The 13,038-nt window shown below is 49.1% G+C and overlaps 1 protein-coding gene across 6 annotated transcripts in view; it reads right to left on the bottom strand.

Annotated features, from left to right (window-relative positions):
- Window positions 1-4,247: 4,247 nt before the first annotated feature.
- The window catches only part of Csmd2 (CUB and Sushi multiple domains 2), a 581,156-nt gene continuing 572,365 nt past the window's right edge, over window positions 4,248-13,038 (bottom strand). For 4 of the 6 annotated variants that reach the window (XR_001784158.2, XR_001784159.2, XR_001784160.2 and 1 more), the window contains 5 exons: window positions 11,936-12,048; window positions 10,030-10,117; window positions 8,491-8,629; window positions 7,684-7,899; window positions 4,248-6,888 (listed from right to left, as the gene is read on the bottom strand). Coding sequence is in view for 2 of the 6 variants with exons in the window: in XM_011240560.3 (XP_011238862.1) it covers window positions 7,740-7,899; window positions 8,491-8,629; window positions 10,030-10,117; window positions 11,936-12,048 (500 nt within the window). In the remaining 4 variants the exon portion in view is untranslated. Of the gene's footprint in view, window positions 7,900-8,490; window positions 8,630-10,029; window positions 10,118-11,935; window positions 12,049-13,038 lie in introns of all 6 variants that reach the window. The other 2 variants (NM_001281955.1, XM_011240560.3) reach the window with 2 other exon arrangements.

Genomic DNA, 13,038 nt, shown 5'->3' with positions numbered 1-13,038 from the left:
ATTTGTGGGTTTCTTCATTAACCAAAGCAGCTTCTCTGATGAGGTCAGAGAGACTTAGCAATACACAGGTAGGGACACACACGTTGACAGGGCAGCTTGATACGAGGTTCATTTTGCAGAACAGTAGTAGGAGGTTCACTTCTGTGGCCTGTGAGCCCCAAGTGTGGGTTCTTGGCCAGATTTCCTTTACCAGGTAAAGAAAATGTGTTTTCTTCTGTGGAGTGGTGGCTTGCTCCTCTGGACCATGGCAGGATTTATTTGAACTGAGGTTTTCAAATGGCAACTGTAGAATACATTGAATTAACTAGAAATTTCTATAAAGGAAAAAAATCTTAGCATTAACTGCCCCCTTCTCTCAATCCTCCTCCTCCTCCTCCTCCTCCTCCTTAGGATCTTAAACATAGCTTGTGTTCACCACTTACAATTGGGTTTCCCATGTTTCTTTGCATCCTTGTCAGAGGATGACAGTTTTTTTTTAATTGGACATTTTATTTATTTACATTTCAAGTGTTATCCCCTTTCCAGGTTTCCCCTCTGTAAACCCCCTATCTCATTCCCCCTTACCCTGCTTCTATGAGGGTGCTTTCCCCCCACTCTCGCCTTACTGCCCTGGCATTCCCCTACACTAGGGCATCGAGCCTTCACAAGACCAAGGGCCTCTCCTCCCATTGATGCCAGATAAGGCCATCCTCTGCTACATATTCAGATGAAGCCATGGGTCCCTCCATGTGTACTCTTTGGTTGGTAGTTTAGTCCCTGGGAGCTCTGGAAGGGTCTGATGGGTTGATATTGTTGTTCTTCCTATGGGGTTGCAAACTCCTTCAGCTCCTTCAGTCCTTTCCCTAACTCCTCCATTGGGGCTCCCGTGCTCAGTCCAATGGTTGGCTGCAAGCATCCACCTCTGTATTTGTCAGGCTCTGGCAGAGCCTCTCAGGAGACAGCTATATCAAGCTCCTGTCAGCAAGCACTTCTTGGCATCCACAATAGTGTCTGGGTTTGGTGTCTGCATGTGGGATGGATCCCCAGGTGGGGCAGTCTCTGGATGGCCTTTCCTTCAGAGCGGATGACAGTTTTATTGCTTCTTTGGATATGCCACGTGCTCACAGAGGGAAGCCATGTCTCTTAAAGGTTGAGCAACATGTAAAAACGTGTCTACATGCACCACACTCACGTGGTTCGAATAGAAATGTCTGCACTTGTCCTGAGATCTGGTGCTTGTGTGCAGGTGTCTCCACACTGACAACCTTCCTCACTCTCACACCGCATCTCTGCCACTTAACTGTTCACAGCGCATTGCTACCGTCTAACTGTGTCTGGGTCTCCACTATTCTGCTCCTTGCACCAGCTTCCCGGCATCAGTCTCTAAAAACCAAACTGCCTCTGCCTATACAATGGGCTTAGATTTAAAGAGACTCAGAATATTCTTTTCCCTTTTGTCTTTTGTCTTTACAATGCTGGGGAAGCAACTCAGGGTTTTGCACACCATAAGCAAGCACTCTAAAAGCAAGCTACACCCCTTTCTCTTTGTTTAAAATCCTAAAGTTTTGCCGGGATGACTCAGAGCTAAGCAGGCTGCATGAATTTTTCTCAGAGATTTGGTGCGTCTCCTAACAGGTAGGCCACATTTTTCTGTTACTTCTAGTATTTTTTTTTTTTTACATAACTTTAAATATTAATTCTGCTTGGTCTATGTAGGTTTCTTCTTCCAAGACTCCCACCACACATGAATCAGCTCGCTCTGCCATTTCTCAATGTCTTTATGTTTTCCTCTTCCTGGGTGGGGGATGTTCTGACTTCTCCCATGTGGCTTTCATTGCACATTTGTTCTGAATCTATCATCCACCTTTAATGTGCTTTTTATTTGTAAGGTATGTCTGTCATCTTAAAATCTATGCTCACTTCTAACCCGAGGTCTTCAACTTCTTACACGTGCTCCACTTGTCTGGGTATTTTGCCTGCATGAGGTCTGTGTGCCCTATGCATGTGTGTCTGTGTGCCCTATGCATGTGTGTCTGTGTGCCCTATGCATGTGTGTCTGTGTGCCCTATGCATGTGTGTCTGTGTGCCCTATGCATGTGTGTCTGTGTGCCCTATGCATGCAGTATCCTCAGAATCCAGAAGAGGACGTTGGATCCCCTGGTTGCTGGAAACTGAACTGGTGTTCTCTATAAGAGCAGCAAGTGCTCTTCACTGCTGAGCCATCTCTTTAGCCCCCTTTACTGTATTTTAATATTTGCACCTAATTTTATTTAATTAATGTTAAGCCGCTTCCAAAAGGCATTCTCTCCTTATGTATTCCAAAAGGAGTATTTTAATTAGCTGCTATGCTCTACTACCATTTTCTACATTCTATTTATATTGTGTGTACATATGTGTATGTGTGTATATCTGTGTGTGGGTACATGTGTGCATATGTACATGCATGTGCATTTGTGTGTATGTATGTGCATGTCATATGCGCATGCCCATGTATGTATGCATGTAGGTGTATGTGTGCATGCGTATGTGCATTTGTGTGTGCATGTGTGTGTATGTGTGTGTGGTACACCTGTGCATGTGTGTGTGTTCATGTGGGTGCACGTACCTATATGTATGTTCATGAGTCTGTACATTTGTGTGTGTGTTCATGTACATTCTATGCACAGGTATGGAGATCAGAGTGCAGCTTTTAGGAGTCGGTTCTCTCCTTCCACCCTCTTGAGGTAGTGTCTTCCCTGTTGTTGCTCCTGTCCCGTGACCTCCGGATCAGCTGGCCTTTGAGATGCCAGGCAAGCCTCCTGCATCCTCTCCCATTTTGCTGTACGAGTGCTGAGACTGCAGAAGCATATTGAGTCTGGCTTTTCCAATCCCGGGGCTCAAACTCAGGTGGTCAGGCCTGAGCAGCAGGTGCCTTTGCTCACGGCACCATCTTGCTGAACCCGTACTTCTTTTTACTAAGATTTATTTATTTTATGTATGAGTACACTGTCGCTGTCTTCAGACACACCAGAAGAGGGCGTCAGGTCTCACCATGTGGTTACTGAGAATTGAACTCAGGATCTCTGGAAGAGCAGTCAGTGCTCTTAACCACTAAGCCATCTCTCCAGCTTGAACCCATACTTCTTATTTTCATGGAAACTATGAAGATCTGTGGATCATGATAAAACATGATAAAACACGTGTACAGAGCTATGGAGCAATTCCGGTGGAGGGAGGGAGGGAGGGAGGGAGGGAGGGAGGGATGGAGGGAGGGAGGGAGGGAGGGAGGGAGGGGTGCGGTGGCTCTGGTTGCTTACTTGAAGGGTACTGAATGAATTACTTTTCTTTTTGCTGTGACCGAGAACTCTACAGGAGCAACCTCAGGGAGGAAGGTTTTGCTTTGGGTTACAGTTTGTGGGTACAGTTTATCATTGTGGGGAAAATATGATGGCAGGGGCTGAGGCAGCTGGTCACATTGCATGAGGTCAGAAAATAGGAGGGAGGGGCTCCTATTAAACCTCAAGCCCAGCCTCCACAGACTTACTCCTCCCGGCAAGGCTGCATTTCAGACAACCTTCTGAAAGCACTAGCCAAGGACCAAGTATTCAAACACATGTGTCAGTGGGAGTGGGGTGACATTTTGTATTCAAACCACAGGTCCCTTCTTCCCTTGTGTAGAGGGGGTGGCGAGGCTGGCGTGCCTTGGTTCTCTGGCATCATAGGTTAGCTTGCTCCTCTCTCTGTGCCCTTAGATTTATGGAACTCTTGCTTTGTCCTGGTGTTTGGGAGCAGTGAGAAATTACCCGCTGTCTTTCTGATAACCCGGGGCAAAAATTCTGTTCTGAGCCATCTCCTTTGCAACAGGGCTTGTTTTACCCATGGTACCTTCTGATCGTGAACCCTGGCAAACTGAGGGAGGTTCAGAGGCAAGGATCAGCCAATCCTGCTGGCTCTCAGTGGCTAGAGGGTAAATACCAGACCAAATGCCTTCACCCAAACTGGGAAAGCTGGCTTACACTGGGTCACTGACGAGGGGAAGTGGGACCTGAGTTCAGTGCAGACGCGAGGCCAGGAGGCCGAAGGGAACCTGGATGTGCTTTCCACATAAGATGACAACTTCCTAATTCCCACCAAGCTCTCTGTTCCTTTAGAGACTGTCCAACCCGGAAGACCTCCCCACAGCCTGGAATCCATGGAGCCTGACCTCCACAGTCCCAGCCAAACTCTATCTCCTCCTCATCAGAAAACACCTGCCCCCAGCCATGAAAGAAGCCGTAAAAATGTAAGAAAACCAATGCAAAAATTTATATTTTATTTGAATTCAAAAAATTTAAAATTGCTTTCAAATTCCGGAAAGTCCCATAACGCAGAACCCTAGGGGAAGCCTCATATACAGGGAGAGATAAATTAAATGCACAGACTGCAGACAAGCCGAGAAGGGGTGTAGATTACATATTTACAGCAGGGATGCTTTCTGAAAACCATATTTATACATTTTATTACATTTACAAAAAAGGCTCCCACACCATTTACCTACAATAATGAAAAAAAATGTACACCTTTTTTTCCTGTCTTTTTTTGGTACTGTACAAACTTTGTATAATAAAAATATATCTCTGTACAAAAGATTTTTTTTTTGTTTTTGTTTTACTTTTTTTTTTTCCTCGTGGGATGGAGGTGGTAGATACAGGGATGGTGGGTGAAGGGCTTAATCTGCCTAGTTCTCTTCTGAGCCTCTGGGGATGAAGAAAAAGTGCCCAAAGCCAGAGAGAGGGTAACACACAGCAGATGCTGGGTGCCCACCAGCCTTTGCTCCTTGAGTGTCTCCTGGGACCTCCCAAGCACACACAGTGGGAGGGGAGGAGGCAGGGCTGGGTGAGCAGACTGGACTAGCTCTGGGGAGGAGGGGGGAAGGAGCCCGAAAACCTCCTGCATTCACCATCAAGGGCAGAATGGGCATGAACAAGTTTGTCTAGACTGGTCCTCTCCCACCCGATGCAGGGATGCTAAGTCCCAGAGGGCCAGAGGGTGTGTGGGCAGGAGTGGGCCTGCCCTTGTGGTCTTTGATGCTCCTGCTGGAAATGGAGACCCCCTCACTTCAGCCCGTCCATCATCGAGCTCTTTTAATTGTTCCTGTGAACTGCATGGCTCTCCCCGTCCATCCCCACACACATTCTATTTGTTATTTCAATATGTCCTACAAGCGTCGGAGACTGCGGTTCACACAGAAGCAGGGGTGTATGCTCATGGGGACCTTCCGTAAGACACGGGAAAGGTGAATCTAAATGTTATTATGTTGATTTCTAAACTCACGAGCTTCCCGACCACACTCATAAGGAATTCATTAATGACCTAAACACAGTGACATTGTCTAATTCAGTGGTTCTCAACCTTCCTGTCGCTGCCGCCCTTTAATACAGTTCCTCACGTGATGGTGACCCCCCAACATAAAATTTTTTGTTGCCTTTTCATAACTGTAATTTTGCTACTGTTATGAATTATAATGTAAATATCTGATATGCAGGATGGTCTTAGGCCTGTGAAAGGGACACTTGACCCACAAAGGGGTCGTGATCCACAGGTTGAGAAACACTGGCCTAAATGACTCTGAGACACCCGCCAGGAGCTGGAGAGAATGGGATTTTTGCTCCGTTCTCTTGATTAAGGAGCTGCCAGGTCCTCTGCTGTGGTTGCGGGCTGTTGGAAGCCAAGAGGCGAGCACCAATTCAGGAGGCTGGGGCACTGGGTGCTTCATCTGGTGCTGCCCAGGCACAGACGGCAGCATCCAGATTAGACACACACATCTTCTTGTTGAGACTCCCCTCCCTTCCTGCCTTTGGTGCCCACTGTAGACCTGGGTATTCTGGTAGCAGGTGCAGCGGACATCAGGGTCAGAGAGATTCGCGTTTACACCTACACCTCCTGCGTATTTTGTGGCTCATGCGTCCATCTTCCCTGACCCCTGAATGGAAACAGCGAGTCCTGCTTTGGTGGTGTTTGAAGAACTAGAAGTGACACATAAAGAGTCAGGCACGGAGAATAAGTCAGCAAGCGGTGGCTGCCACCTTTTGGGAGCCAGGGCTGGTTTGCTCCTGTCCTCTCCAGGGTGTGCTGTCTGGTCTGTAGAGGTCTTTTTCTCTTCTTGTGGTCAGCTGACAGTCAGAGGTGATGCCAGGCTCCTGAGTCAGATTCCTGCTGTATCCCCCACTCCACCATGACTTTACCCTTCGTTTCCAAAGATGCCCAGGACCCCAAATAACTTCTTAACTCACTGGGCTTAGAACTCAGTGTCATTATGGTTAAAAAAACAATTGCATTGATTACCTAATTATATCTGAAGAACGTCCCCCCTTTTCTTCCAGGTAATCCTTGCTATCGATGTGCAAATGGGGCCACCCCTGCAGCCAGGTGGCTTCTGCATGCTACCTCCCATGAGATGTGACCTTCTTACTCATTCTTCATGTCCCTACACATGGGGACACATTGGTTTGAGAGGCAATGATGCTTTTCTCATCATCTCCTCTGGGTTTGTGGGGACAGTGTCTAGGGCATCTTTCACACACACACACACACGCAATACACACACCCACCCACCCATGCACCCACGCACACGCATACACACGCTTCCCTTTCTTAAGCCTCTGTGGTCTCTTCTGTAGGACACAGTGAAGGAGAGGCTGTGTGCGCTCAGGTGCACACCCATCATTCACTCTGCTGTCTGCATCCATCTGCCTCCCTCCAGCTGCAGCCCTCTTCCTCTGCTGCCCAACGCAGGGCATCGTGGAGTCCTCTCCAGGGTGACGAGCACAGATGGAGGCAGGGCAGGCAAGGGCCCGAGGCCCAGCAGTGGCAGACGTAGGCGGAGGGACAGACGAAGATGGGCACTGGGCGCTGTGCTCAGGGGAGCTCCTTCCTGCCCCCTGGGGGGAGCTGGGAACCAACAGACCACAGCAGGTAGGTGGAAGAGAGGAAGGAGGGGTGAGGTGGGGGTGGGAACAGGAGTGGAAGGGTGAGGGGTGGCAAAGAGGCAAAGCCAAGCAGGAGGAAAGAACAGAAGGGCATCAGTTGGTTCTGTCTTTCGCTTTTGGATTTTAGTCTTCTCCAACTGGGGATGGGAACATGTAGGGAGTGTGCACAGTGGCAGAGCATTAATTACCCACCAACCCCCATGTGTGTGTGTGTGTCAGTGTGTGTGCAGTGCACATGTTCATGCACAAGTGCATACATGTGTGCATGCATGCTTGTGCATGTGTGTGTGGTGTCTGCATGTTTGCATATGCACAGGCAACACAAAGTGCAGTGCTCATGCATGCATGTATGTATGTGGAGGCCAGATGTTGATTCTGGTCCCTTCACATATCAACTAGTCTGGCCACCATCTTGCTCCTGACACCTCCTCCTCTCTCTACTTCCCCAACGGGTGGTTTGCCACACCCGCCTGGCTTCTTTCGGGTTATATCTTTGATTCCCTTGTGGGTCAGCTTTCCTATTGCAGTTCGGATTCTGACCCACTCTTCTTAGATACATGGCCTTGTTCAAGTTTGTTAATGTTCACGTGCTTAAATTCAGTTTTCTCATCTGCAGTGAGGGTCCTAATGCTACTGGCCAGCTCTCCATGCCTGTGGTGGTGGGGTGCCCCTGTGTGCAGGAGCAGTGTGTACACAGGTCACTGTGTCCCCTGCAGAGCCGGTCTGTCTCCCACCCTCTCCAGCCCCCGAATCTCACCGGCTGCTGGCGGCGGGGCACTCGGTGGCGGTGGCAGCTGCAGCCAGGCCTGGGGGCTATACCGCAGTACACACCGTGCTGACTGTGAACTCCGCCTCGTTGCTCATGATGTCTGTGGGCTGGATGTTGCGGTCATACATGGGGTTCTCAAATGTGGCCCGCACGTTTGTGTTCTCGTGGCCAGCATAGCCATTGAATGGGACTTTGGGTCTTCTCCTGAGAATAGGAGACAGTGACCTTGAATTCAAAGATGACACGGGATCCAAAGCAAGAGAGGAGAGGGGGTCCTTTCTCCCTTTAGCAAGTTACATTATTCTGAGTCTGCTGGGTAGGGTAGGGTGGGCTGGGCTGGACTGGGTGCTCAGTTGCTCTCCCTGGCCTCCGTCTTCAGAGTACTAGAACTGGGTACACTGTTGTTTTCCCTGGCCTCCGTCTTCAGGGTACTAGAACTGGGTACACTGTTGTTTTCCCTGGCCTCTGCCTTCAGGGTACTAGGTGTGGGTATACAGTTGCTCTCCCTGGTTTCTACCCTCAGGGTACTAGGTCTGGGTATACAGTTGCTCTCCCTGGCCTCTGCCTTTGGGGTACTAGGTCTGGGTATACAGTTGTTCTCCCTGGTTTCTACCCTCAGGGTACTAGGTCTGGGTATACAGTTGTTCTCCCTGGTTTCTACCCTCAGGGTACTAGGTCTGGGTATACAGTTGCTCTCCCTGATTTCTACCCTCAGGGTACTAGGTCTGGGTATACAGTTGCTCTCCCTGGCCTCTGCCTTTGGGGTACTAGGTCTGGATCACGGCTTCCCAGTACCTGTGCTTGTAGAGATAGAGGACGAAGCCGGCGATGATGAGAGCGATGAAAGGCACCAGGATGGCGGCGGCCACTGAGCTGCTGTTGGAAGCAAAGTGCCGGCCGATGGACTCGGGATCTGACTCCAACAGCCTGAGGTCTGCAAAGTGCCAGAGCATACCACTCAAGTCACAGACACACCCTGAGGTGATATTCCCTACTGGCCACTCAACCCTGCTGCAGAGCGGCAGGTACTGTCACCTGCTCTTGCTCAGCTGGCAGAAGCCTGTGCCCAGACAGCAGCTGCCTGCCTCACAAGCTCTCAGAGAGCTCCCCGGAGGCCCATGTGAGCTTGCCTCTGGTCACATTGTATCCAGAGGACTGTGCCTGGAACACAGCTATCCCTGGGGGCTGGGGTTGGGGAGGTCCCATGGAAGATAGGTAGCAGATGAACCTGATGTCATATCTCTGAACACAACCTTCAAAGGATGAAGTTCTTTTGAAGTTTCTACGCTTTTCTTGGCCATCAAAGCCTGTTATTAGATGAAAGCTTTCATCAGGTGGAGCCATGGTATATATGTGTATGTGTGTGTATATATGTATATATGTTTATGTGTATATGTGTATATATGTGTATGTATATATGTATATATATCTCACAGTGAGGTTGGATTGCCATGGCAGGAATGAGTTGGGGTATATGAAGGCTCGCCACTCACTCCATTGGCTCCCTGTGAAGGGCCACCTAGCTGAGGGGCTAGGGATCAACAGGGAACAGAGAGTTGGCTACGTTTGCTGGGATCTTTCGACTACTGGAGTGAGGGTCCGGGGTCTGTGTCAGGAGCTGTGAGGACTGCCACATGTGGGATCCTCGAGAGCAAAGCTGAGATGGCTTTGGGGAGGGGTAGAGAGGAAGAGGTGCCACGAGTAGATCTGAGCTGACTGAAGAGAGAACTTTCTGGAGGGGAGAGCTGTCAGAGAAGGTAGAGGATGGCCTGGTAGGCAGGGGCCCTGGGAGTGGGAGGTCATGGTACGTGGGATACAGAGGTGGCTTTCAGGGACACATGGTTGTCTCCATCTTTTCTTTGTTGTTCCTGAGAAGCTAGGACCCTATTCCATGTGAGTCTGAGCCCCTGGGACAGGACCTGTTTCTGGAGTGGTCATGCTCAAGTGTGTGGAGTCCAATCCTGGGACAGGACAAACAGGATAAGGTTCCTTAGCGTTTGGGTCTTTTGTCTGTGACATAAGGGCACTCCATGCTCTCTGGGGAAATGCTAAGGAAGCCATGACGTTACAGGGAAGGGCAGCCTGATGCAGGGGTACTTCGGCAACTCCCTGATCCTCTGGGCGGGGGTGATGCCCGTAGTGCCCGGTGGCCAGCATGGCAACCCGAGGCTGAGTGCCAGTCTAGCATCTGTTCTTGGAGCTACTGCAGCTTCTGTCTGAGTCTTAAGGTAATACAGGCCCAGATGAACTTAAAAAATTCATCAGTTTCCTTCCTGCCCCAGGATACAGCTCCTCCCCCCCAGACCCCTCTCCCCCCCTCATACTGCTAGTTACCAAGTCTTTGAAAGCCGAACTGCCCAAAGCCTTGGCCCTTGACGGAGCCTTGGTAGACGAAGGTGCCTCCAGAAGACTCCGAGGAAACCTGTAACAGCAGAAATGGGCAGGAGGAGAGATACGGGGAGAAAGTGGGGGAGGGAGATGGGGACAGAGGAGGAAGGAGGGAGGGAGAGAAAGGGGGAACAAGGCATGTTAGAACAATCTGGAACTCCTGCCAGGCCAGAGCATAGCTGGCATGTGTGTGTTAGTTGGCAGAGCTGGGATACCTACTAGATGTGAGGGGTGTGTGTGTATGTGTGTCGGGGGAAGTGTGGGTTTTTTCTCTTTTCTTTTTCTGGAGTTTTAAGGTGAGATCTCAAGTAACCTAGGCAGGTCTTGAACTTCTATATATTGCCAAAGATGGCCACAAACTGCCATTCCTCCTGTCTACAACTCCCCAGCGCTGGCAGCTGAGGTGTGAGACGCAGTCTGTATCCTTCGGTTTCTGCTGCTCACACTGTGTCCTGCTTCAGTTCCCATCTGTGGGATGTCATGTACGCCACACTGTGAGGTCCGAGTGACACGGATGATGTCCTCAGCTCAATCTTTTAGTAGGCTTTGGGCACATGGAATTGTAAGAGGAAACTGTGATGAAAACTGACTTGCGGACTGCCAGCAGAGTTGCGAGGGAAGAGATGAGCCTGGCAGAGTAAACATATTCTGGAAAGTTCCTGGCCGTTTCAGAGGATGTTGGTTTCTGAGGTGGTGGCTGGGACATAACTTGTTGGCATCCCCCTGCACCTGACCTTCCTGATGCTCCAACAGCTGGCCTGTCCTCTTAGCAGCTGGAGTATGCTTTGAGGATGCTGCAGGTGTACCCCCAAAACCCACGCCCCAGCTCCAGGGGTACCCTTTGTCTAGTGTCTTCACATGTTCCCTTCGGTAGATCCTGGTCTGCTGAAGAAGGGACCCCAATGGTTACCAGCTGCTCCCAGACCCACAGCTTTATCCTTCCCCTCCCTTGGCCTGCACTTCCCACTCCGGGTCCCAGCTTTGAGCCTTGTCTAAGTACATCTGCTGACCCTCCTGGCCTGGTTGAACCACTTGTTCCTGTCACTATTGATTATTCATTCTCAGCTTTTGGACTGCTGCTAATACGGGTACCGGATCCCCAAGGGATCCACAGACATCCTGGGTACAGCAGGGAACAATCTGTAGGCTCCAGCCCCTCGAGAAGCGACGTGGCTTCTCCTTGTGGGTCTACCAAGCAGAATCTCTCAGCCACAGCACTCCACCAGCTAGCCCTGTCCTCAGCTTTGCTACCCCAGCCCATTAGATCATTTGTTCTTTTCCCATTCTGTCTTCCCTCTAGGGGTCAAAGACAGTAATGCAGGGGCTGTGATAGGTGATTCCATGCTCAGTGCTCCTTTTTGAAATCAGAAGGGACCTGCACATGACCATCACTAGGGACTGGTTTCTACTTTGTGAATACTCTATAATGTATATATTCCCCACAAAGGCATTCAAGAGATCCCTGCCTCTCTCTTCTGTGTCCTGGAGTCCCAAGCTGTGTTGAGTAACCTACAGTCCATATCTCCAGTTTGAGCACACATCTCAGGGAGTCACTGGGGATTCACCTTCTCCCAGGCCACACCCGTGGCACCATGACCTTCACTCTCATACTCCCGACCCCTGCTTCCTGCTTTCTGTGCTGACTGTGGAGTTCACACAGTCATCTCAGACCTTGACTCTGAGTCTTCAAACCTCTTTGAGCCCCACTTTTCCCAGTCCATCAGCTGACCAGGACTCCCCAGGTTTCCAGGCAACTTCAGTAGTTCCCACTCTCCAATGTCCTTTCTCTGTCAGGAGTCTGGGAACAGGGGTGGGGTGCAAGACCTGGTGAAGAGCAATTAGCCTCACTTACATGGCCATCTAACGCCCAGTGGTCATCTTTGAACTTATTCACAAAGCTCTCCACAGGCCCCGTGACCTGGTAGACTTGAAGCAGGAGGCGGAAATCTTCCTTTTTATAGTTTCCTAGAGAAAGAAAGTAGGTTATATTTGAAACTCTATGAAGGTTCTCAAAATCCACATCTGTAGGTGTCGTGGGCGTGGCTGTCTGTGTGACACTCCCGTGTAGACACTGGTGTAAATGTCCCCTGCACACATGTTGGTGCATGTGCTTGTATGTGGTTGAATGTGAGTGTGTGCAGGAATGTGAGGATGCATGCTCATAACTGAATAGCTAAAGGCTGTGATTCTGTTTTTATATGTTTGAGCAAAAGTATGATTTTTGTGGGACTGGTGAAATGGCTCTGTGAGACACGGCACCTGCCAACGGGCTTAATGATGGAGCTCCATTGCTAAGATCCATGTGGCAGGAGGAGAGAACCTTCTCCCGAAAGCTGCCCGCTGATGCACACACACATGTTGTATGGCATGTGTACATGCACATAAACAAACATATAATACATACATACATACATATGTACATACATACATACAATTTAGAGGTTTTAAAATGGAATATGATTTTGTATATTTTGATCTGTCCACCAATGCATAGGAACGTTTGTTTACAAGTCCATGGACACAGAACAGCAGACACAGGTAGGAGTATGTGTCTTTTATTAGAACAAATGAGTGAATAGGACTGTGTGTATGGGGGGGCATAATCACACATGGGCTGTGTGTATGGAAATTAATTAATTTGTTCAGCAATTCATCTGTCTAGTCAAGAAAATACCTGTTTTCTGATTACACAAAAGTTGAAACCTGAACAAACTTTACAAAGGGATGCTTGAAGATAAAAAGAGATCTCTTCTGGTCTTACTAGTTACCATGGTAACTTACAGTGGTGCCAACAACTACACATGATTTTAAAGTGCCAATAGAAAGGAAATTGCTGCTGTGGATGCTTTTGTGGAATGCATTTTCTTTCTTATGAATATAGTTTTATTACTTTAAAACTTGGAGGTACAATGTATTCTGATGGGTATATTCACTACTAAACTGACATTAGTTTTA

This window comes from Mus musculus, chromosome 4 (assembly GCF_000001635.26).
Source record: "Mus musculus strain C57BL/6J chromosome 4, GRCm38.p6 C57BL/6J".
Lineage (NCBI taxonomy): Eukaryota > Metazoa > Chordata > Mammalia > Rodentia > Muridae > Mus > Mus musculus.
The sequence above is the reverse complement of the archived record's forward strand: the minus strand, read 5'-3'. Positions and strand labels throughout refer to the sequence as shown.